The sequence below is a fragment of the Mercenaria mercenaria genome, unplaced genomic scaffold (genome assembly GCF_021730395.1).
Source record: "Mercenaria mercenaria strain notata unplaced genomic scaffold, MADL_Memer_1 contig_1766, whole genome shotgun sequence".
Lineage (NCBI taxonomy): Eukaryota > Metazoa > Mollusca > Bivalvia > Venerida > Veneridae > Mercenaria > Mercenaria mercenaria.
Genome location: NW_026459768.1, coordinates 25,242 through 49,957, shown reverse-complemented (window position 1 = coordinate 49,957; position 24,716 = coordinate 25,242). Strand labels below are relative to the sequence as shown.

The 24,716-nt window shown below is 33.5% G+C and overlaps 2 protein-coding genes and 1 long non-coding RNA gene across 4 annotated transcripts; all 3 read right to left on the bottom strand.

Moving 5' to 3' along the window:
- Positions 1 to 6,252: 6,252 nt before the first annotated feature.
- LOC123555060 (uncharacterized) lies at positions 6,253 to 11,876 on the bottom strand. Of its 2 annotated transcripts, none has more exons than XM_045345601.2 (2): positions 11,638 to 11,876; positions 6,253 to 8,995 (listed from the first exon to the last, which is right to left on the bottom strand). In XM_045345601.2, exon 2 carries the CDS (start codon positions 8,259 to 8,261, stop codon positions 7,113 to 7,115), a length of 1,149 nt encoding a protein of 382 aa, XP_045201536.2. In that variant the 5' UTR covers positions 8,262 to 8,995; positions 11,638 to 11,876; the 3' UTR covers positions 6,253 to 7,112. The 2 variants fall into 2 exon arrangements, with proteins under 2 accessions (XP_045201536.2, XP_045201535.2); XM_045345600.2 differs by lacking the exon at positions 11,638 to 11,876 and adding an exon at positions 9,339 to 11,603.
- A 3,269-nt stretch (positions 11,877 to 15,145) lies between these two features.
- LOC123555658 (uncharacterized) lies at positions 15,146 to 22,678 on the bottom strand. The gene is made up of 6 exons (XR_006687361.2): positions 22,466 to 22,678; positions 21,747 to 21,815; positions 21,373 to 21,472; positions 20,754 to 20,854; positions 16,849 to 17,370; positions 15,146 to 16,040 (listed from the first exon to the last, which is right to left on the bottom strand). It is a non-coding gene; the product is annotated as an uncharacterized LOC123555658 (long non-coding RNA).
- A 544-nt stretch (positions 22,679 to 23,222) lies between these two features.
- Positions 23,223 to 24,101, bottom strand: LOC123556082 (IgGFc-binding protein-like). The gene has a single exon (XM_045346678.1). It carries the CDS (start codon positions 24,099 to 24,101, stop codon positions 23,223 to 23,225), a length of 879 nt encoding a protein of 292 aa, XP_045202613.1.
- Positions 24,102 to 24,716: the final 615 nt, after the last annotated feature.

Genomic DNA, 24,716 nt, shown 5'->3' with positions numbered 1-24,716 from the left:
CAGACAAGTAATCAAGGAGACGGAGTGGTCCTTGAACAAAAAAAGTTGTGAGGAAAATATTCAGTATTTTGGGTTTTCCAATGATGGATCTGTTTGCGACAATGGAGAACAAACAGACACAGCTATTTTGTACATGGACCCCTCATCCAATGGCCTATTCTCAGGATGCCCTCTCAATCGCATGGACGAACATGTTTGCTTATGCCTTCCCACCAATACGGCTGATACCTCAGGTTCTATCTCACATGCAGCAATTCAATTGCACACTACTTCTGATAGCACCAAATTGGCCATGCCAGCACTGGTTCCCGCTTCTGTTGCAGATGTTGATTGCAAAACCTCTGTCACTGCTAGTGCAGTCGGATCTATTGTCTCAAGCCAAGGAGAAAATCCTTCATCCTCAGCCGGAGACTCTAAAACTGACTGCATGGCTCATAACGACAGATGTTATGCAACAAACTTTTTTTCAGAAAATCTTGTAAATTACTGTCAGCATCATGGCGTAAGGGAACAAAGAAAGATTATAGATCTAAATTCAGAATTTTTAGTAGCTGGTGTGCTGAACAACAAATTGATCCCTATGCAGCATCTTTGACGGAATGTGTAATTTTTTTGAGTGACAAATTCCATTAAGGTGCTGCATATAGAACAATTACAGGATATAGATCTATGATGTCAGCTGTGTTACCCCAGGTTACACCCGTATGTAATAAGACTTTTAAAAGGTGTGTTTAATGAGAGACCGCCTTTAAAAAAACTTGTTCCTGAATGGGATCTTCCTTTTGTTCTAGATTCACTGACGAAGGCTCCATTTGAACCATTAGGAAGTGCATCTTTGAAGCATCTGACATTCAAAACAACTTTCTTGATTGCTGTAACATCATTTAGAAGATGTAGTGACCTACAAAGTTTGAAGTTAGGAGAAGGATCTCTGAATGTCCAGAAAAAAGGCATCACTTTTGTCAGACAAGGTCTCTCGAAACAAGATCGACCAAATCACGTGCAAACTTCTATTTTCATTCCTGCTTTTCCAGGTAATAAACTTCTAGACCCAAAATGTTGCCTGACTTTTTACTTAAAACGCACTGAGCCATTTAGATGTAAGGATGACAAGGATGTCATAGAATTGTTTTTGTCTGTAAACAAACCTCACAAACCTGTGACAGCTCAAACAATCTGAAAGTGGATAGTGAAAACTATTAAAAATGCTTACAAGGACAGTAAAAGAAAGTGAACAATGTGAGAGGTCACTCTACAAGGAGTGTCGGTCCTTCTTGGGCACTCTTCCATGGAGCTACAGTAAAAAGTGTTATGGAAGCTGCAGATTGGTCTAAGGAGATCACTTTTGTAAAGCACTACAGTAACTTCAAAACTGTAAACGTAGATTTTTTGAAACTGGAGTAAAAAAAAAATAAATAAAAATAAACAGTCGTTCCTCGGCGAGTCGCAGTTGGGGAAATTGGTGTATCAGTCTTTGTTATGTAAGCTGTATGTATATTTATACATCATGTTTGTATATACTGAGGGATTTATAGTATTTGTCAATTCCAATCTTACATACTGAGGGATGTACAGGATGTTCATGTTGATATTTGTACAAGTATGGGTGATGTGCATAAATATGTTATATTAAACCAAGCAAAGTTAAACACAGTGGAACAGTATTAGGCTACGCTGCATCTGCAAAAATAGGTATGAATGCATATCACAAGCAGAAACAGGAACCAGTACTCAACAGTAAGTACTCTTTACTTTATTTTTGTTTCCATAGAAACTTAATCCCACCTCCTGTTTTTATTTACTGCTTGTTAATCAGGAATAATTCTGAATGTAGCGTTCTAGGTAAGATTGTATGAAATAAAATTGAATAATTTGTATTCAAGTTCTAATTTCTAATTATACTTACCTAGAACGCTACATGAACCCGCCCTCCTTCCCCACATGACTTAAGTTTCCATGGCGATTTGTAAGTCCCCGAAAATGGAAAGTGAGATCACGTGGTGTTTTCGTAGGGAGGTGCTGATTGGTTATCCCAGAATGAGGCTTTGGAAAAACCTCACTTCCGGATAAACCAAAACAAGCGAGTCAAAAAGTAGGTCGAAATAGCGTTCTAGGTAAGTCTATTGTATTCATAAAATTAGAACTTGAATACAAATTATTCAAATTGAAATTGAAAGGCAGGTTTACTGAAAATTTACTGACTGAATAGCAAAAAGTGCGGAACATGATCAGCCTGGTACGGATCATCACTGTTCGCAAAAGCAGAATCACTTGCCGTCAGCAGACTAAAGTTTAAAATTAAAGGTAAATTGTTGATGTTTTGATTTTTTATTTAAAAAAACCCCAAGTTATTCCATATTTGCTTGCACTAACGTTCTAAAAGATCAGGGAGCAGTTCTTATAGGATAATATGAAATAGCGTATACAGGCAATCTTATATTTAATGTATTACATAACACAAATTATTTTAATCATGTTGGTTAGATTAAGTTTAAGACACCAGACAGAATACTCACAAGAAATGCACAAACGATACAAGTTACATTCTCACTGAATGAATTGTTTGCTAAAATGTATCAACGATATTCGGAATTAGTGAATATATTAAAAGATTAAGTAAAGACTTTTCTTCAACAAGCTGTTTCACAACATGCTTTTCATGGAGATGAACTTTACAAACTAATTATTTTCTTGTCTTAGCCAGGTAACTTCTGTTTACTGCTTACCATTTCCTTCTTTTAGTTTCAACTTGACATTACACCAAATTAGACTTGCTTTGTTATTAAAATTTTCCATCGATGAACACTTGAGTTTTGAGTAACTATATTAAATATTATACAATATTTTAATCAGTATTTGTGTATCTGATAGTACTATCTAAAATTTTCTGTCATAAATGATCTATAGGGCCTGGCGTTCTCTTGCCCTTTAATCTTGTACACATATTTAAAAAATTGTTCGTAAAGTATTCGTAAATTAATTGAATATTGATTTTTTTGAATAGTTTTTTCAATTAAAATATAGGAAAATCGAAATGGCAGTTGATTTGATATACACTCACAGACACAATTAAAATATAACAGTGTACTAGAACACTGTTAGTAAAGGCCAGAACAAAGACAATCAAGGGTCATGAATTCAAGACACTGAATAGAGAACATAATTCGATAAACATTCGTTTTAGATTAAATACACGAAACTATCATAACATCTATATTCAGACCCGTTCTATTGTTTAATCGCATGTTTGATGGCAGAAGTCGTTATAAGAATTTCCAGCTTGATAAATAATGATATTGACCTTACTAAAGGGCAATAAATATAAGATAGTTCGTCTGCTGAAAACATCTTGACAAGGCTTGAGGGAGAGACGTCATGCAAAAGCTTGTAACTAACATGGACAGAAATACTGTCTACGTATTTAATTTGGTTAGTACTTTAATTGATGGCTTCCATAATATGATTTATTGGCACTGAATATGTTTGGCTGTCTAGACTTTAATTAATCAAAACAAAAAGATTTAACATGTCCAAATCTCGTGAAATAAAAAATGAAGGGGAAACCTAACATTTTAGTATAGCAAACGATATGATATGTTAATGCAAGAAATTCCTGATACTCTTTCAAAAATTGTTCATTTGTACGAAACTAGACACTATACAATGTTTTATAAATGTATTAACTGAATTTGTTTTAGATTTCCACAATATTTTTATTCAAAAATATACAGAGCAGCTTTATAAAGAGAAAACATGCATACTCACATAGTTATCGGACATAAACTTGAACAGTCAGCATCATAATGGGGGATAATACTTCCTACCACTTGATATCATTTCAGAAGATATACAGAGCAGCTATATAAAGAGAGAATATGCATAATCACATAGATATCTCACATAAACTAGCTTGAACAGTCAGCATCATTAAAGGGGATACTCGGAAACAATTGATGAAGTAATACTTCCTACTATGTTATTTAGGCCTAAAAAATTCTTTGTTTCTGGTAACATGCTAAAAAAAATTAGGGTAGGTAGGTCAGAATTGTTTTGTTTTTTTTTTTTTGGGGGGGGGGGGGGGGGGGGGGGGGGGGGGGGGGGGGGGGGGATTTCTTTTATTAAGGGAGACTTTTCGGAAATCATTTTTGTGCCAAAATGTATACAAATAAAGGGGTTATGCCTTTAGAGAATCAATAACTTGATTTCTAACTTCACTGGTCATATTTAAAGCATAAAATGTGCAGTTTTGCAACTTTTTGTTGAAAAGGTGAAAAAATATTCTCCAAGGCCATAAAAACATTTAGGGTCGGGCCAAAAATTTAGGATAGGTCGGGATACCGGAAACAAACATTTTTTAAGACTTAATAGACTGACAGACCTTTGACAATATATGTGAAAATAGGTAATCTAGTTATGGAAAGTAAGATTTAACAAGAAATTCGTATGTTATATTCATAAAAAAATTTACACAAAGTTTAAACAAAGGCATTATGAACCTTTAAATTCAAATATTATAAGACTATATTCATTTATTTGTATACACTTTTATAATTCTTAATATGGGTTTCACCGTTTTATTTTTCATACCATTTTGGCAGTAATAATGTTGTCGCCATAGTGAAACAGTTTATATATAATTATATATTATTTTCTGAAGTCAATTAAACAGTTAATCTTATCCATCTATTATACATGTATTTGTGCAAAAAGGCACTTGTACCTCCATCTGTTATATGATGATTTTTTATATACTACATGCATGTGATGAGACGTTAATAAAATGTTTAGTTTGACTTTATTGACTTTGAACCGGTATTTTATCCTCGGAGTTTTGTCCTGCAAAAGACAAACTATCAAAGCAAACTGAAATGATCAAGACAATATTTACATGGCTGGCAGTTAGCAGAAATTATATTCTAACACGACTAGCAAATAATCTACATGCATGTAGAGTAAAATCTATGTCGGGTTATTCTGCAATAACCAACGCGCATGTAATGAGGTCATCCGAATTAGGCGCGTAGCACGGTCGTAAAAAGTAGTTACCATATTTTCTAACACTGTTTATAATAGTATGTCGTGTAAGAAACGAAATAACAAGTTCTCAAGTGTGATTTATCGTAGAATAACCTGAGTTTTTCGTTCTTATGCGAAATAATATATCATTCAGGCCTACGGCCTTCGTGATAATATTCCTATGCATAAGAACTCAAAACACGGGTTATTCTACGATAAACCACACTTTTGAACTTATTGCTTAATATAACTAGTTGTATGACTTGAACATTTGATAAAAATGTGTTACGGACTTACTAGTATGCTAGTAATCATTAATCATTTACTGTAGCATGTATACAATTTAAACAAACAATTCTAAATGTATATTGTTTCTTTTTACGTTAATATTCACTTACGCTATAGTATAGTGCGTTTTATTTGACCTGGTGGGGCGGAGTTAATCTGTGGTTTATGCAAATAATGGTAATCTCAAAAATCGAGCTAAATAGGTAGAGCTACGATAGTTACAGTATAAGGTAGATGGCCAGTGAATAAGAAACCAGGTTGCCAAATATACTACATATCCTGCACAATAATGTAATGAACCGTCGCAAAACCACGCCCCGCCAGGTCAATTAAAATGGACTTTACAGACAGGATATAAGACTAAGCTGTTTTATTAATCATTTATTTAACTTCCCTTAAAAGACAGATGTCACTAAAAATAATCAAAGTCTTGAGACATCTGGTGGTTGCGGGTTTTTGGTAGATTGAATTTCTGTTTAAATGCCAATCTATGAATATACATAAAAACAAATACAATTGTGCCTCATATCTAAGATGAACTCTGCCTGACCTAGCTTCTGATGTAACCATGGGTTGGAAAACCTTATAATTGATAGATCTTATATAATCTAATTTGTCAATGTGAATGAATACAGGTTGAACCAGAACTGCTTGATCATTGATACTAGTAATTCATCCGCATTGTTCATGGGTGAGACTATTTTGTGTAGCACATGAACATCATGTGGATGTGATTTGAAATAAAATAAAGATGCTATGATTGTCAGAATTACACTTGTAACTTTGGTTGCGGGTTTAGCCTAAAACAAAAACCGTCACTACTTTTACAACTTAGGAGTTGGGGAGGCTATGAGTATCGTAGAACTAGAGTAAAATCTCCCTCAAGTTGGACGATAAAAAAATGAGGCTCTACCCTTAATTCAGCTTAACTGAAAATCAAATCAGAGAAACTATAACACTCTTTATAACAGTAAATGTAAAAATAAAAAGCAATACACAATAAACACAAAAATTATACACAAATGTACCTCGCTGTATTAAAAAATTTGTGTTCATGAGCATGAATCAGCCTTCAAGAGGATAAATGGTGTCATCTACATAATATCCCAAAGTCAAGGTTAAACTAAAGACTTGTACTTACTCATTAAGTTTAGTGACTCCTATCGTACAAATTGATTAAAAATAGAAGACAATGTCGGCTTTCCAAATATTCAAGCAGCGAACAACAATGTAACAAGGGCTTGAATATACTCTAAACAACCATTGATATACTAAAGGTCAAAATATGTTAGATACAAAACAAATCTCTAGATCTATCTATCAATAATCATGTATGCCATAATAACATCTTTGTAGTAAAACCATTTCAATTTAACTTAACACCGGAAGTAAAGAATTTACCAATGCAGTCTGAGCAAAGTATAATATTTGTAGTGTTCATTTAAAAAAAAATATTGACTTTTCTCAGGAATTTTCATGATAAAATATGCAAAAACACAGACCAAATAAAATGATGACACCTATCTTAAATATACATTTAAATGTTTTGGAATAAATATGAAGCAGCTATAGTGATCAACATGTTGAGAAAATGAAGAAATGTCTGGACATGGAAACACTAGATGTCAGTAGGAAAGTAAACAAGTTTGTATCAGATTTAAACATGTATGATTATGTAAGATAGGTGGTTGGTCGGCCATACTTTCTGGATCAACATGTATGTTTACAATTCTATTTTTTTTCTTGTAACATACGTTACATCACAGTTAGAAGAATTGACCAGAAAATCGGGTATGTCTGTTAATATCTCAGATCGTTGTAACATGTAGCCAAAATGAAACTACCGCCAAACATAGTTCGTTTACAGTTACTGGCACTTTCCTCCTAATCCACATTGTGATATTTGTCATACAATGATACAACCGTGAAGTAATGCGATCATATATCCTTTGTAACATATTCCTTGCATATTGCTTTGTGTATATTTTTATACAATCAGCAAAAAGTGGAACAATAATATCTCGAAGTTGCTCACGGTGATCACGGGACTCAGTCGTGTGGCATAACCTTAACGTATAGATAAGAAGCGTAAAGGCTTGGTTATTTAAAATACTGCTGTATTTTAAAACAGTATTTTTCATTTTTAAACGCGTTTCAGTTGTCTTCTGGTACTGTTTTAAAAAGTTTACCCTTTCACTTTCTCTCAAATTTTCACAAATATTCCGATATTCAGTGGTCAATATAGTGCATCCAGTTTTCTTCGAAGACGCAAAAAATGGACAGTAACGATATTTTGGTAAATATTCACATAACTGCTTTAAAATAGTTTGTTTTTCATTTTCTGTAAGCTTATCAGCAATTAGGTTTCTTTCAGGAATCATGTAGCTCGGAAGTTTGTCGTTCTTTACACGCGATAATAAGACTACCAGTTTGGCATATTCGAGAGCGAAATAATACTTTTCTTGAAAGACATATTGAGGCAATGCTTCTGCTAGCCATAGAATCAAGTTTTTTATTATATAAGATGACACACATTCGAAGTTACTTTTGCGCTGAACTTTGATACTCTGATACAACATCAGCTGCACTTCATTCAGAGAGCGCATTAATTGTCTCTCCGCAAATGTGTAGCAAATTCTCCATTCGTATTTCTTAAGCTGACTGCCCTTCCGTCCGACAGGCACCAAATGACCAGGCAGTTTTGAAATTTCTGAAATCAGTTCTTGCGAGGGCCATCCGTTAGGCCTTTTTCGTTCAACCCAAGACTTTAGAAGAGTTCTGTCTTCGTATGGTATAGCAAAAACTACATCAATTGACAAAAACCGAGAAAGTTCCCGCAAGGGATCTTCAATGTTAATTGCTGGTCCAGATTTTAGCAATAATTGTTGTACCGGCTTTTCCAAAAACGTATCTCTAAAGAGTTTACGAAGAAATTTCTTCATATATTTTTTCAACATTTTTCTGAATAATTTATTTGAAACTGGTTTTTGGAATTCATCACATGTTTGCAATTCACATTTCTGATCTTATTGTCAGTAATATCGGGAAACGACGAGTTATACCCTAACAAAAGCGAATATCCAGGAGAAGCATTTACTCTGTCTGCAGTAAATATACCTTTCCTTTGCCGTTTGTATGTATCAATGCAACTAGGCTCACAACACTGTAAACATTTCCAAACAAGCATAACGTCAACATCACTTTTGCTATTAAAAGTACCTTCAGCCGCGCTACCTGCCGCAACTGGATCGAGTATTTCGTCCAGTGTATCATCCATTCGTAAAGCAGTCGCAACATTTTTCTTAAATGCTTGCAAGAAATATTCAATCATAGAAAATCTTCTTTGAACAAGCCTTTTGTCATAAGTCCCGCGAAATTTCAGACATAGAAAATAAAGCAAAGAAAACATTTCCGAAAAAGTCAAATCAGCCATGTCTCTACCAGTACGGTCAGTATTTTCAACTCTCCTATAAATTATATCCATTATAAAAATATTTTCTTGGATATTCTTTTTTTGTTGTTGTGATTTTCTTTTATATTATTTTTCAAGTCATTTGTTGCATTGTATAACTTCAATGATTTTTTCACGGAGATTGTAATTTCACTTCTATTTAGTCCCAGTATCACGTCTCCAAGATTTCTGCCCGTTGATAATTGAGTCTTTTCAATATGTGGTTCTGTTTTAGCATATCTAGCAAACGAAAATAATATATCAATAATATATCAATGAAATAGATATAATCATTATATTTAAACGCTTAAGATGTTGATATTGAGATATCTAACTTAAAGATAAATTATTCCATACTCTTTCACCCTTTTCCATAAAGTCAGTGAACATTTGTTTTAGGTTAATAAAACTATTTCAATCTATATAATTTGTTGTATAATTGCTATTATACTGGATAAAACAGTAAAGTTAAGTTTTCCATTACGTAAGTTAAATTACGTAAAGCCTTTTTACTAAACAAAACAATAATTACGTAATTTAAGATTTACTCAAAGATAGAATATAATCAAAGATAAAAACCCACCAAAAATGCACAATTTACAAGAGCTTTCATGACAATTAATCAAAATCCACCCAGCATGTCGCTTCCTTTTATCGCATATTACAAATGTAATGTAAATTATTCTAAACCTGATCTAATGTTTTCTTTCATATATCACAATGCTTCTTCTCAAGTGGGATATAATGTTCATTTTCAATTCCAAATAAATTGCGAAATATTGAGATAGTACAATAATTGCGGAACAATGGAAAAAATAGTATCCTCATTTTAGATCAATAAAATGCATTGTCTTCCAATCAAATTTTATCATATTTTATCATGTGACACAATCATTTATGCAACACTAACTTAAAATGCTCCAAGATTTCAATAACATATTGCTATTTGGCACTACCAACGAAAATTCTATTCAAAGAGATTATTAATCTGTAACGGTTGAAATACAACATACAAATACATTTTGTAAAACAATTGAAAGAGTTTATCAAAAAGCGGAGTATTTCTTTTTTGAATTTCATATAATGTTAATATTTAAACACGCATTTGATCGACATTGGGATATTTAACCAGACACAGACAAAGGTGTAGCTTCCAAATTTATATATTTCCAATAAATCGTTAACGACGAAAGGCAAAGGGAGGTAATAATCATCTTAAAAAGTTGCATTTGTAAATGTTTTATTGTCGATACACACATTTGATAAATATATACGATAGTTCTTATATTCATATCTTCCATAGGCGCAGTATGTTTATCAAATTTATAATGCTCTTCACTTATGCATAAAAAGTAAGGTAACGTGTTTGTTTATAATAGTGTCACCCTTACTGAAAGGGCCAGTCAAGTTGGCTTATGAGACACCTACATACATTGAACAGCATTACTTCCCGATTCCTATTTTTTAATGCCAGGCACCAGACAGGTAGGCAATCGGTAACCATAATTTAACTAGCTGGCTGCTCACCAACCGGTATCTCTTCAGTAACAAGACCCGCCTCTGACAGGATTAGAACCTTCGACCTACTGATTGCGGACAGGTGCCTTATCCACGAGGCCACCCAGATACATCTTTGTTGGGCAATCACGACAGGAAAATCGAATTTTAAAGATACCCCCAATGAAAAGCTAACACGTGAACGCAAATAAGTGTACTATGTCCCAATGATAATGTGATGTTCATAAAATTAATATAACTATAAACTGATTTAAATTAAACTTTTGTGTTTTATCAACATCTAAACCATGCTACTTAATGATTCGCTTAATAATTTAGATAGTGAGCTCAATATTTTCAAGGATCAGGCAAAAAACTCATATCTTAAGCTGGCCTTCTTGTTGAAGTTCCTGTCAAATGATATCTTTGAATCAACAACGTGCGAGTACTATCGTAGGGGTTTTCTGCCTAACTCTTACTAATAAAAGCTGCAACTTATATATTTGCCCTGATTCTTTTATGCCCAGCTCATATGTGTTATCACGCATATTACATTCAACTTCCGTGAAGGTATGCCCACGATACCGAGGCTGTACAAGAAACGCCGAGCTCGATCTATCATTGGCTTCTCAATGTTCAATTTATACACGCTACCGTCTATACTATAAAGGTATTACCAGTATATCTCGTCTATACTACGTCTCATTCTAAACTTAATGATGGATCTGTCCATCAAAGTTCTAAGATAGCTGCACTAATAAGCTACAGGATCCTGTTGTGTCGTGACCACAACAATGTTTAAACATTCAGAATATTTCCAGGTAACAAATCTCTATCGTCGTTACCCTTAAACTAAATGAAATGCTTAACCCAGAAGTACAAACTATGATAGAAGGTCAAGACCCTAGATTAATATTTTATTTAAATACCTGAGCTTATTTTCTTTCCAAACTGACAGTGTTAACCTTTACCCTGCTAAATTTCTAAAATTGACTGGTCTGTCATTCAATTTCGGCAATACTATTTATTATTGAAGTGGTGTAATCACTAAATCATCGAAAATACAAATTATTTTGACACTGACCCTTCTCTCAGGAGCAACAATGTCTCACCTCTCGCTTGCTGATCCTGCAACCTTGTATTCGATTTGATCTGCGCTGATCTTAGGCCATAGCAGCTTTAAAGCATATACTTCATACTTGGAAATGTACAATCAACTTCAGTAATGATTTGATTCTAATTTAAAACAGGGCTTTTGAAATCAAACTTGAAGAGCTTTAACAGTCTTGTATTTATCTTTGATGTTCTCAAAATTTGTAATTTTTGAAAAACACAATTCTGTTTGTCTGATTTATATTCAAAATAATACAAATAAATGAATATACCATAAACTACAGTGTTTCAGAGATAAGAGATAACGGGGCTGTCTTCTGTATTTCAACAGTGGAATTGAGGGTCGTCAGAAATTTATATGTATCCTGTTCTGTACAGATCAAATTTGCCTTGAGTCTCCTTTCTGCATCAGTACCTGGTGGAGCACAGATCAGTTGAGAATACTTACAACTAGGATGGGGCTAGACGGTCCAAAATTGAATCCTCCATCTTAAAAAACAGTATCTGAAGGTTAAGACAGAAATTAGCTTTAAGTCTTGGATGTATTAATGCAGTATCCGTGGATATTTGACAATGGAAAGACATTACTAACTAAAAGCTTAATGTGCATATGATAAAAATATGGCTAATAACTAAGAAGCAAGGAATGTATGATAAGAACAACATAGCTTTGGACTTACAATTCTTAATCAGGGCATACAAAACATTATCATATCTTCAATGTAAAAGGCGTAATGACAGGCTGAACTATACTGTGTAATGATATTGAAAGTTACGATCAGGAAATATTGCTGAAAATTATATAGTTCTCTCAATTATCGGTGACTTCAGTAGCATAAAAGCATTTTTTTCTAAAACAGATAAGGTTTTCAACCAATTTTCATTTGTCTTGTCAGTATGGTATATGTATTATAAAATTTATAAAATGTTTTGTTCGCAGTTGACTTCATGACAAAAAATATTTTCTTTTTCCTACAAAGCATCATATTGCATTTAAACTCATTTTCGTAGTCCTGAGTGTAAACATGGTAAAATGTGCCAAAACAGTAATAGTAATGACTTTCAGAAATCAAATGACTAAGCTTATGTTTCAGAGATGCCTCCAATTACTGTGAAATAATGCAATTTTGCTGGCATTAAAATTCTTGGTTTTGACCAAAAATGTAGTGGCTGAATTCTACCGTTTTGTTTTGACTTGTTGGCGCGTTCGGAGAGTCAACACACCAGCACGACAAATTTCATGTCAGTATGAAAAATACCTTTTGTTTATTTATTGTTTTGTTGGTGCATTTAAAGGGAGCCAAAATGCTAGATAAGTGCGCCGATACGACAAATGAAGTTACGACATGGCAGCAATTAGCCACTATATACAATGGTTATTGAAATAGATTTCTCAAGAGGTAAGACAACATTAAAAGCATGGTCTTATTTCCAAGTAACGGTTTTATAATAAAATATCAGTCTATAAAACAGGTTTGACATGATCGCCGAATGAATCATGGTAACTGCTAACATTTCTCAAATTATTTTGTTTGATTTTTCTATGGATCAATACTTTTATGAATTTGTTGAATATTTTGATACATATACTTGCCAACTTGTCCAAATTTCAAATACAGTTGAATATCGTTAGCTCGATATCGGTTAGCTCGATACTCCGGTTAGCACGATGTGTTTTAGTCGGTCCCGATTTTCTCCTATATATTTCAATGTAATTATTTATCATTACCTCGATATGATTAGCTCGATATTTTGTTTAGCTCGATGAGATTTTTCAGTCCCGTCAACTTACCTGTACTGTTTTTACACCTGGTTTCGTCGATATCACAGCTTGTCAAAAAAATATCCATGCTATGTGTAAGGTGTGAAAATCAACCTATTGTTGTCCGGCGATGTATTAATCATAATCAAGTTGGTTTGTGTGTTTGTTTTGTTTGTTTTTTAATCTTTAATCCAATGTAAATGTCAGGAAGTTTGCATTTAATTCCCAGTAATTAGTCTTATAAAACAGCGTCCAATATAACAACTAATTTGGATGAAATATTTTTTTTTCTGTCTGACGGAGTAAAGATCTGCCATTTAGTGCTGTCAGTAACAATATGCGTATTTAACTGGCAAATTACGTTATCGAAGCACAGTCAAAATGACTACTCATCTAGGAACATTACCGCTACATTCAGACTTGTTTAGGGAAGGAATAAAAATGCTATTGTTTACACGTATTTTTTGAAAAATTAAAAATTGTATGTATGTATGTATGTACTATCTAAATAGGGTGTTTTATTTGTCAAAAATTAAAATCGTATTTACGTTTTATATTATTTCTTTCCCCTTTCAAACCCTTTGAAAATGCATTGGATATAATGACAATATAGACGTCCGACACAAGTACAAAGTAGTCCCAGATAGTCGATATCGTTACGTCGAACTTCGGATACGTCGATGCAATTTTTACAGTTCCTTGAATATCGAGGTAACGGTATTCGACTGTATATACATGTACTAAATTATTAATACAACATTAAAGATTTTTTGAAATGGCGTTATCATTTATCATCTACTAATAGGTATAAATGGTAATTTGGAAAATTACTGAGCTACTGGCCGCATGCGAAATAGATAGTATTTCATTTATTGTGACAGTCTGTAGTATTTAACTTGAACACACATGCATTTATCTGATTTGATTCCTTTCTGGATTTACAAACCGGACAAACTATTTACATGTAAAATATCACAAATAACGCTTCAGGAGTGAGCCTAAGTAGTTAGGATGGTCAAAGTCCGAAGCAGGAATGTCACTTTACTATTAAATATCTTAATATTAGCCATTCTCAAACTTATCAAGACATACTTACTGTAATCTTTTATTTTCTGGACAATATTCTTTCAAAAACATATTGTAAAATTTGGTTGTCAGCCATATTACAACCGTTTCCTTCTTTTCAATACAGAAAATGACCGTATAAAGTCGATCAACATCGAAACAAAAAAGCTTACCAACTCTTCAGAGTTAGACATAATATGGTATTTTGTTTTGTTTCTCTTTGTAACCATGTATATTTCCATCTAATTGGAAACAGGCGAATGAAATTATTTGACCTTTTTCAAAGAAAGTAGAACTTGAATCGGAGTTTGAAAATTATGGACCAGTACGTTTAACTTACCATTTCTTTTTAAGTTCATCCAGAAAGCTGTTCTCTTTAGACTTCTATATTCATATGAATAAAATAACCACCACGCCTATGCCATCGGCATTATTGAGACCAGTGAATAACTTGCTTAAGCAAGAGGTTTATGCGCTGATTGCAATTGATTTGCACAGCGTTTGCCAAAAGTAGATTACTATTAGATACATATTTCTTGTTGTACTTCAAAGTGAGTAAAAATCTGTGTCAAGGCCTTAATTTGATTGGTTCCTGCCATAGAACATGCAGCTGCCGAGTGAGAGTATTTAGCCTTATGATGTTCAGATTTGTTTAAATGTTGTGTTCCTCAAGACATCTGCTTGGGACACTCGTTTAAGAGACCATTTGCATTAAGAAACCACATTTTACTTTTGGAGCTGTTTAACATGGTTCAAGATCATGGCATTTTGTATTTAGAGATCATTTGTGATTTAAGAGACCTCCTTGTGCACATTGTACTGTGTAAATCTTATATTTCTATCCATATGTGAAGTATTTGTGTATTATTGTCACATCAGTGCAAAATTGACACAAGGCAACACTTATATACCTTTTAACACCAGTCCGCTAAGCTCAATAGATAGAGCGCAGATCTACGGATCGCGGGGCCGTGAGTTCATTCCAAGGGCGAGGCATGTTCTCCGTGACGATTTGATAGAAGACATTGTATCTGAAAATCATTCGTCCTCCATCTCTGATTCATGTGAGGAAATTGGCAGTTACTTGTGAAGAACATGTTTGTACTGGTACAGAATCCATGAACTAAGGTAACGTTAACTGCCCGCCGTTACATAACTGAAAAAAAAATCTATTGAAAAACGGCGTTAAACGCAAAAAAAAAAAAATCAAATAATTTATCTACCCTTTGCACTGGGGATACAATATCATATTGAATTTCTAGCCGACTGTATGGTACATCTAATAAAATATTTATAAGTTAATATTAGATTCTTAAATTTTTCATTAAATCAAAATTAAATAAATTGAAAAGAAGACGAACAAACATAATTATGTATGCAACCTGTTTAATATATTGAAACATAGCAATTATTGTGAAATAGTACAAATATTTAATCAGAGGTCAGACCTACGACGTTTTTGCCCCATGTCCTCTGACCATAAGAATAGCGACTTATTGAAGTATGTGAAGTACGTCATTGCAATGATACAATTTTTGTTTGAAAATAGTTCTTTTCTTTGTAAATACTTCTTTTTGTTTTTCCAAGAATGCTCTTGTCAGTGTTTACATCTCTAAACCATTTTCTTGAATTAACATCCTGATTACTGATTTGTTTGTACAAAATACTAATGGAAATTCTGATGAAATTGATATATATAATTTCATCCTATATTAGCAACATTTGTTTTATAATGCATCAGCTTCTGGTTTCATTTAAACGTGTGAACAAAACATACATGATACAAATCTAAAGAATAATAATGATAAATGATGAATATTGCTATGTTCATACAACTTCCTCTTCATCCTGAAAAAAAAAACCCAAAAAACAAGAAAATAATATAAGATATTAAAATAATATATGTATTAATCCCCAATGATAACGCGTTTCTCGCCGAAACGCGAGGAAGAGTCAACGTTATGATAACTGATAAAATAATAATTCATAATGCTTGCACATTACTTGACAAGAAAATATTATTATTTCTTACATTTTAACTATCCAGCTAGTTTACTGCAATATAGCTCAGTCTGATCAAATGCAGATAACAACTGGATATAAGCAAATTGCTTTGTGAGTTCATGAGGATTTTTTAGATTCTATTTTTCGTTTTTCTTTTTCATTTTCTTTTTTGTTCCCATATTTTCGTTTCTTTCTTTGATGGTTTGTTTTTGCATGTATGACTTTATATAACATTTTAATATTATTATATTCATTATTCACTTAAGTTCATGCATTTAAATAATGTATCTTTGATATGATGCTAAACCCTTCTTATCTGCTATATCCGCTTTAGATATTTGTCTATCGTGTTTCCACAGAGCACATGTAGGAATCTAAATTATTATGCAAAAATGAAATAAAAATTAAATGTTTATGCCGAGTTTGAACCCACACGGCAAAAGATCCGTTTTGGATGTACAGTATGCTTTACCTCTGAGCTAATTTGTAATTGGTACTTTGAATTTCCTATATTCCATTTTAATCTATTTATAGTCATGTTTATATACATCAAGTTATCGTTGGGGCATAGTAGTACAATAGCTTGGCTATTAATAAATTGTTATCAGTTATGAATTATAAAATTACTGAAAAGCAATATGTCATTACTGACCTACTATGACAGGCTGTCCATGTCCTGAACCCATTGTGCAATTCAAGTTACAATAGTCCTCATTGCAACAGGCTTGGCAAGTGGGAGTTGAACGTGGCAACGCATGCACAGAACGTTGAACTGGACTGCACTAAACGGAGGGAATTTGTAAATATTAGAATATTAAGTAAACATATTCGCCTGAAAATATGAGTACATAAAACAAAAATCGTTTATGAATAAACATTGTTAATATTGTAAGTAATATCTTTTTATTTCAGCTCTTAGAGATTAAAGACATTTAGTCTTGTAGCAAGCCATGGGTATATAATTTCAAATCTTAATAATTAGATAAGGTTAAGAAAAATTAATAAATGGATATTATTTACACGTTGAGTTACAAAACATAGCAAACACGATGGAGGATATAGCAAATGTCGCTTTTAGTTCCCATAATCAACGACTTGATATTACCGATGCATGGGCGCAACCCATTCTGAAATTAGAATGTGTTCCCCATTTTGTTTCTTCTATGCTGCAAACCTGAAAGGATTAGGACAGATTCATTATATTAAATTTCTATTCTGAAAATTGTCAATATTTACTGTTATTTGACCTTCGAAGGAAAACAATCGATTACCTTACCTAGAATGTCTGTGTTCTGGTTAAAATATGTGTATTCTTCCGATCGGCGTGAATTTGAAAGGTATAAGCATAACGCCGACGGGGATGTGCCTCATCCTCTCACGCAGGTGGGAGGTTGGGTGCAGAGTGTGATAGAAAAAAACATGAAAGAACAAATTCTGGTGCGTTGTTTTTCATATAAAATGGATAGAAAAATTACCTTTTCACCTCGCGATCTGCCACATCGTAATTGTATTAATTTATGGTTCGTTTTGAAAAGTGTTTCTCTTTCGATTGAGGTCTATGTCCATATACATTCTATTACCTTAAAAACATGATCGTCGGAGTCCATACATCTGAGACAGGTCCTAAAATTGGATATGATGCCCTTCCCTGGTATCTAATTCTTCATACAGTATCAACTTCATTACTTTATCATACATAAGAAGATATAAGGTAGCAATAAAGAAATAAAGAAATCATTAGCTATTCATTTTCATTTTTTTTACCTTGATCCAAATACATGTAAAAAAACTATGCAGAATTGACAACTACTGGTCATTATTAGATTACATTTTTCCTGGTGTTCATTCATATGTAAACCCTGCCGAATAACGTATACAGGGAATAAGTCCCGAATATACTTTATCTTTAGTCCCGAATGGGCTTTATCTTTAATACAAACAAGAAATGTCTTTAAAAAGACAAACGGCGTAGAGGTAATACTTTTTGAGGCATGAAAAATTCAGAATTAAACAGAATGTACAGACAGAAAATATTTGGATATGCATATATACGAACACATTATTTAATTGCAAATATTCCAACTAAGCAGCAAATTTAGGTATCCTTCCAGTGATAGAAGGTCAAGATGATTTGACGTCCTTGGCTGATGCTGAAATAATTTCGTGTTGGGTCAGAATCATCCATAAGTAACCCACTAGCACAATATGTCGACCAGCGTACAATTAGTTGGACTGGAAAAGGCTAAAGCAGTTGACATGAGAATAAAACCCTAGCTTTTAAATCACTAGTGACACCCATAACTCTAATTACTTGATTAAGTTCTCAGTTTAAATAAATACTTACACAATATATGATGGAATAGTGATTTTTAAATTTAATTTGCACATTGTTGTTGTTTGCATAGTCATTATTCTCATAAACTTTAAAAATTTTCAGCTGACCTACTGGCTTCCATTGGTGTTCGTTATTGTTTTTGTCTGCACTTGCCAGAGCGAGGCTCCGGTGGGGAAAGACACCTGGTGTTAAATTATGTAGGGAATAACTCAGTTTCGTGAAATAATAACAAAGAATTGTTAAATTTTCTGCTTTATTTCACGAAGAGCATGAATTTACCGTGTGTGTGAAACCTCGTACAGTCCGACACCGGGTACACTGACTCTACAGTTACAACCAGCCACCACTCATTCACCCATAAGCGAGGTACGCAACGGGGGAAGAAGTTTGCTTTGGATTTCTCTTGCGGTAATAAATTACTAAAAACTTTAAATTAGAATATATCATTTTAGTTTAGGGTAACAAAACAACTAAATATGTTCCATTTAATATGTGCCCTCTGATAATCAATGTCATTTAAGACTAATAAATGGTTTATCTTCTCAGCGCGCACCTGTTCCGTGTCCAGAATCTATGTCAAAATCCATATTTTTCAGCTAACGCCGAAAAACAGAGAGACAAGAACTAATGTCAAACTTGGCTTACGTATGCAATGAAACCAGAAGGAGCATGCATTCAACCTCCGTCACATGTTTTTGACAGCAAAACGAGATTCAGTATTATATCTAGTAAATATTTTGAAGATTACTTAAATTCGTGTCTGAATCATGAAATGATATCGAAATTTCGTAACCTGGCAACCATATATTTTAACAGTGGTAAAAACATTTGTTGATAATTACGATGATATAAAGCAGTATGATATTATTTACATCTGAGAAGGTTGTCTGGTGAACTAAAAATGCGGGTCTGCAGTAGCTATTATTATATGAATGACAATTGTGAAATATTAAATAAGCTGTAGGAGACCGGATTATGTTACCAAGATCTACATTAAGAAGATCTGAAATTCGTATTCAGGAACATATATTTTGACCGTATCCTAGAGTTTCAAGTATGCTTATGCAATAGAAATGTTTTATCACTCCCTGTTCAAATAAACTACATGAAAATGTGGAACATCTTAACTGAACTACTAAAAGGTCGAGATTTGGTTTTTCTTCGAACATATTTTCGTAACAAGGAGACCGAAAATAAATGCAATCTAAGGTATTTGCACAATGATTATGAGGGTAGTAGGGGATAGGCGGTAGCCTCTAGTGTTATAAACAAATTTTCAATTTTAATAATCTAATTCTAGTTTATGTATGTGGTTTTAAAGTCTAAACAGGTCTGTTTAGTGTGTATGGAGTCCTCTAAACATTGTTACACATACAAGGCCATTCCATAGTAATGTAACAACATGCAGTATTTTATGTACCGCAATCATAATATCAGCTATATTAAGCGTGATTATTATCAAGACGTCTAACGGCATTACATATCAATATTGTTTACAGAATATGCGCAAACAGTGATTCTACCCTCGTATCTTTTTTTGTGATCTGTTTTACTGCTTGTTTCAAAATTTTTGCCTTTTTAATTTTTGGCTTTAATTTCAAATGTTACTTAGCTATTTATTAGCAGAGTAACTGAGTTTAGTCAGGCTACGCGTCTTGGAGTGACCTTTAGATTACTGGCGGATATTTTTGGATGAAGCTGAAAAAATATTGAAAACATAAAATCTTACCGATCTGATAAGCGCGTACAAACCGCAGTACGATATTAAAAGGAACGCATACTTCACACAGTTGTGACCTCGTAGATTTACGTTACAGTGTATTACATAATTTATAAAACATGCAGATTCGAAAATAAAGAAATACTGACTAAATCGAGATAAGATTCCACCGGAAAGGCTGGTAATTTCATGATTCATTTGATGCAAAAGAATAGACTGAGACCAAATATAAGGCCGAGGCAGAAAAAAATTCAACCGAGGCAACGGAGGAGGAAAACTCGACCGACGCAAGTGCCTTTGTTGCCTCAATGGTCATGGTATTCCAAAACCGTATTTTCATAGACTGTTGTACATCCTTTTTTATTATATGTTTGAATGGCTGCTTACATATATACAGCGTTTGGCTTCTCATTTTGATGAGTATATCAGTTACAATATAAAGATCATTGAAATATCAAAACATTCGTCGTGCTTTGTAACCAATTCAGCATTTTATTAATACCTGTCCCTGATCGCACAGCTTCAGTGTGTCACATTCATCAGGAGAAAACGCATACTCGCAGTCATAGCATAATGGACCGCGCTGATCTCTTGCGGGTAAACCTGTAAATAGTTGATACGCCATCAGGCTTCTAAATTCTTTTTCCTTCCTTATGTGCTTTAATAATGATACCAGGTAGTGATATTAAAAAAGGAAAATGATGCTTCATATTGAGCGTTTTATAGGTAAATCTCTTGTACGTTTAACTGTGACAAGTGGATGGTATTCATTAGTAGTTGCTAGAACTGGTTACCAAACCCTTTCGTATATTGTTTATTTTGAATATTGCAGAGGTGTACTTGTAATAAAATATGTTTAAACTAAGAGTGTTATTAAGGTCTTAAATAATCTTAAGCTTTAATTATCTGGGCAATGTGTGGTTTTTTTGTTTGAATTTGTAAACACAATGGAATGATACTATATAATATTTAGCGATCTTTTTAGAAGGATTTCTTTTCCTTGAAAGTCGATCACCCGAGTATGACGCTGATTGCCGGCCATGTGCTCTTGATTAATGCATACATTGACAAGATTTGATTATTTTCTTAACAGTGCCAGCAGCAGCTGCATCTTAATTTACCGGTCTCTCCACAACCCTTGTGATTACAGTAACTGCCTGAACAACAGTCCAAACATCTGTCTGGGTCGTTACCAGCAGTTTCTGATTCTTTCAAACATACCTGTAACATGTAACAAGTGTTATTTTTACAGACCAAAATCATTAATACACCGCAATCTGGAATTATTTGTTAACATATCGCATTTAATTCGGTCTCATGTATTCAATCGACAAAATGTGAGATTATTTTTAAACCTGGGGACACAATATGCTTCCTACCTCAGGAATATTACGACAGAGAATCATGTATCATTATCGTTATATATTTTTGTTATAAAACATTTAATAATATAAAATCAACGTTGTTATAACTTATAAACATAAATTTTACTTACCTCCTGTGATATACACCCGGATCTAAACGTTTGTCTGCCATGCTTTGAAAACCGTTCTCAATAGCATATCTATAAAAGTGAGCAACATTATGAGTTCATCACAACTTACAAGTATTTTGTTATTGTTAGAAAAAACAAGGAGAAAAGTCCAAACAGCAAAGGCCACATTCAAAGAACGCAGCCACCCATACAGATGTATCTTATGATATTTGAAAGAATAAGCCGGAGAATGCTTGTATCATAAAAAAAGAACGTTTGCTTTTTTATCTTAAATGTTTTTTTTCTGTAAAGTATCAGGTGTAAGTTTGTACAAGTTGTTTTCATCAAAACATTTTTTTCTCCCAAAAGCTGCAATAATGACAGAAAAATAAGTGATAGATCCATTCAAGTACACTGCCATGTATAATCATTTATTATAGACTTCGTGTGGTATACTGATTTAAAAGAATCCATTATGATCAAATTAGCCAAAGTTTTCCCTTTTCATTTAGGTTTTCGACCAAGAATAAGTCATGTACAAAACCGACAGGTCACATTCTTTCATCTAGCATATTTAATGTCGAGCCATGTATTATTCACAATGACTAAAATGATAGTTTTGTTACGCTTCTTGTGTTGCGACTAATTGAATTAATGACATGATAGTATCAAATAGTAGTTTATCAAACAGGTTAAGTAAAAACCCTATTACACCTTTTGATAACAGGATTCAGCTATACCTCATTTTCCGAGCACCGCTTGACAACGTCACACAGTTCAACGTGGAACATCTCGTTGCAATAGTAACATATATTGCCTATATCAGTTAACTTTTCTGGAATACGAAAAAAAATAAATAGAAAGAAAAATGCATATCTAATGCTGCTGAAAACTGAAGAGCTATATAATTAATATTCTACACGTCAATTAACAATTTAGATCTGGTAGGAACACTATTGTCCCTTTGCACAACTTTACAGCTCAAATGAATACATTGTCTTAATTCATTCTGATGTTCGGGTCTGTTGGGCAGTATTTCGTTACTCAGAAAAAAGGTATCGAATGCTTATACATGTATATTAGATTTTTCAAAAATAATCTATTCATTTTTTTAAAGCAGACGAAAACAGAAGGTTTTTACATTATAAATGATTCAAAATTCTTATGTCAGAAATTTAATGTATTATACAGCGGGTGGGGTAAGTCAAACCCAACGTTCTACATCTCAATCAGTATGAAGACAGCTTTTTTTGTAAACCCAAGGCGATGATATTATATTAATTATTGCATGCAGTAAATATAAGATTTAAAAAAATGTGTCTCAAAATTGTCTTTTGCTGCAGATATGAAAACAATATAACGCCAATTTGAACACTGAAATTCTTTTACTAGACGCAACCGTCTTCAAAAAGATAAATATTTTACTAACATGATTTCATTTCTGTGTCACGACTGTCTTTTTTCTCTAGCCTTAGCCAACAGACCATTCCACTAAATCTATGACTTAGAGTGAAATTGTTCCTTTTTACCTGTTTCTTTCTGTATTCCAATTGGAAGTCCATACCCTTCTAAGTTTCCGTTTCCGTACAGAAATGCGCCGAATTTCACATTTGCATTTTGGTGACTTAGTTTGTGGTATCCAGTAGAAATGCGTAAAATAAGGACACTGTAACTGTCAAATGGCTGTGGCACGTTGAAGTCATGTGTTATAGAATTTATTGTAGATCCGTCAAGAATTAGTCCACTTGTTTGAGAAGATTGGATAACAACTGCTAAGGAATTATTATATGAGGAATATGTGGACGGTACGACGAAATAATAGTAGTTCATAAAATTCTTAATACCTGGAACAACTGTCATAAATGGACCTCCTTCTACGCCGTACGATACGACACTGATAGTGGTGTTGGACCTTACAACGACCGGTTCAGACCCAGTGGAAAATTCTAACAGATGTTGATGAAGAAATTGTTTACAAGTAGATCCACGCTGTGTGTAAAAACAAACATCCTGATGTTTGAGCGAAAGCACCCGAATCAATACCCCAGCTCTAGGTGGCATATTAGGTACAATGTATTCGTTTTCCCATGCATCAGTAGGAATCATTTGTTCAGCAATTAGTCCACAGTCATACCTGTAAGTCTGTGGTACATGTGAACATGTGGTTCCTGCGATTACAGACACGGTTGCATTTGCAGATATGACAATGCCTGTTATGTCATTATTTAGTGAGATTTGTTTCGCATCCAGCCAGTTCAATGACACCGATGAAGTTGTCTGTCCCGTTGAAGTAACATTGACAACCGTGCTTAAATCATTACCAACAACGAGAACATCCGAAAAATCATAACTGCGATACGGTTGGAAGGCAGCCATAACATAAGTTCTACCTATAAACGTAGTTGGTAATGCCAGGTAGGATTCCGTTATACCACTGAAATACAGAGTTGCATACACTGCAACGAATTTGGTTATATAAGTCGCAAATATTCCTATATGTCGTATTTGTTTCTGGATTATATACTTACTTAAATCGTTCCATGTTTTCTTCCTTTAGAAATATCCAAACTTCTCATGAATCAAAGAACTTATATAAATTCTTCTCATAGTTTTGTAATAATAACAAACTCATCGTTTTCAGACCTTTTCAAAGTAAAATATGAGGTACTGACACAACTTCTGCCAGAACCACATGGGAAATTAAAAGTGTTTACAATGTTGAAAGCCATATGCTAATCTACTATTCAAGAACATGCAGCAACCGAGTGAGAGTAGTTCCAGCCTTCTCAAGAGAGGGATTCAATTATAAAAGACACCTGTTTTATCAGCCTGCTTGATATTACATGGAATGATTTTGTGGTGTAGGTGTTTGTTTGTGTAGGTTTTGATCAATCTTTACTGAGACTGTGTTCGGCGCAGCCATTAACATTTTTTAAACTCAATAACAATAGAGAATCATGTGCTAAAAACTGCCGGACATAAACATTTAGC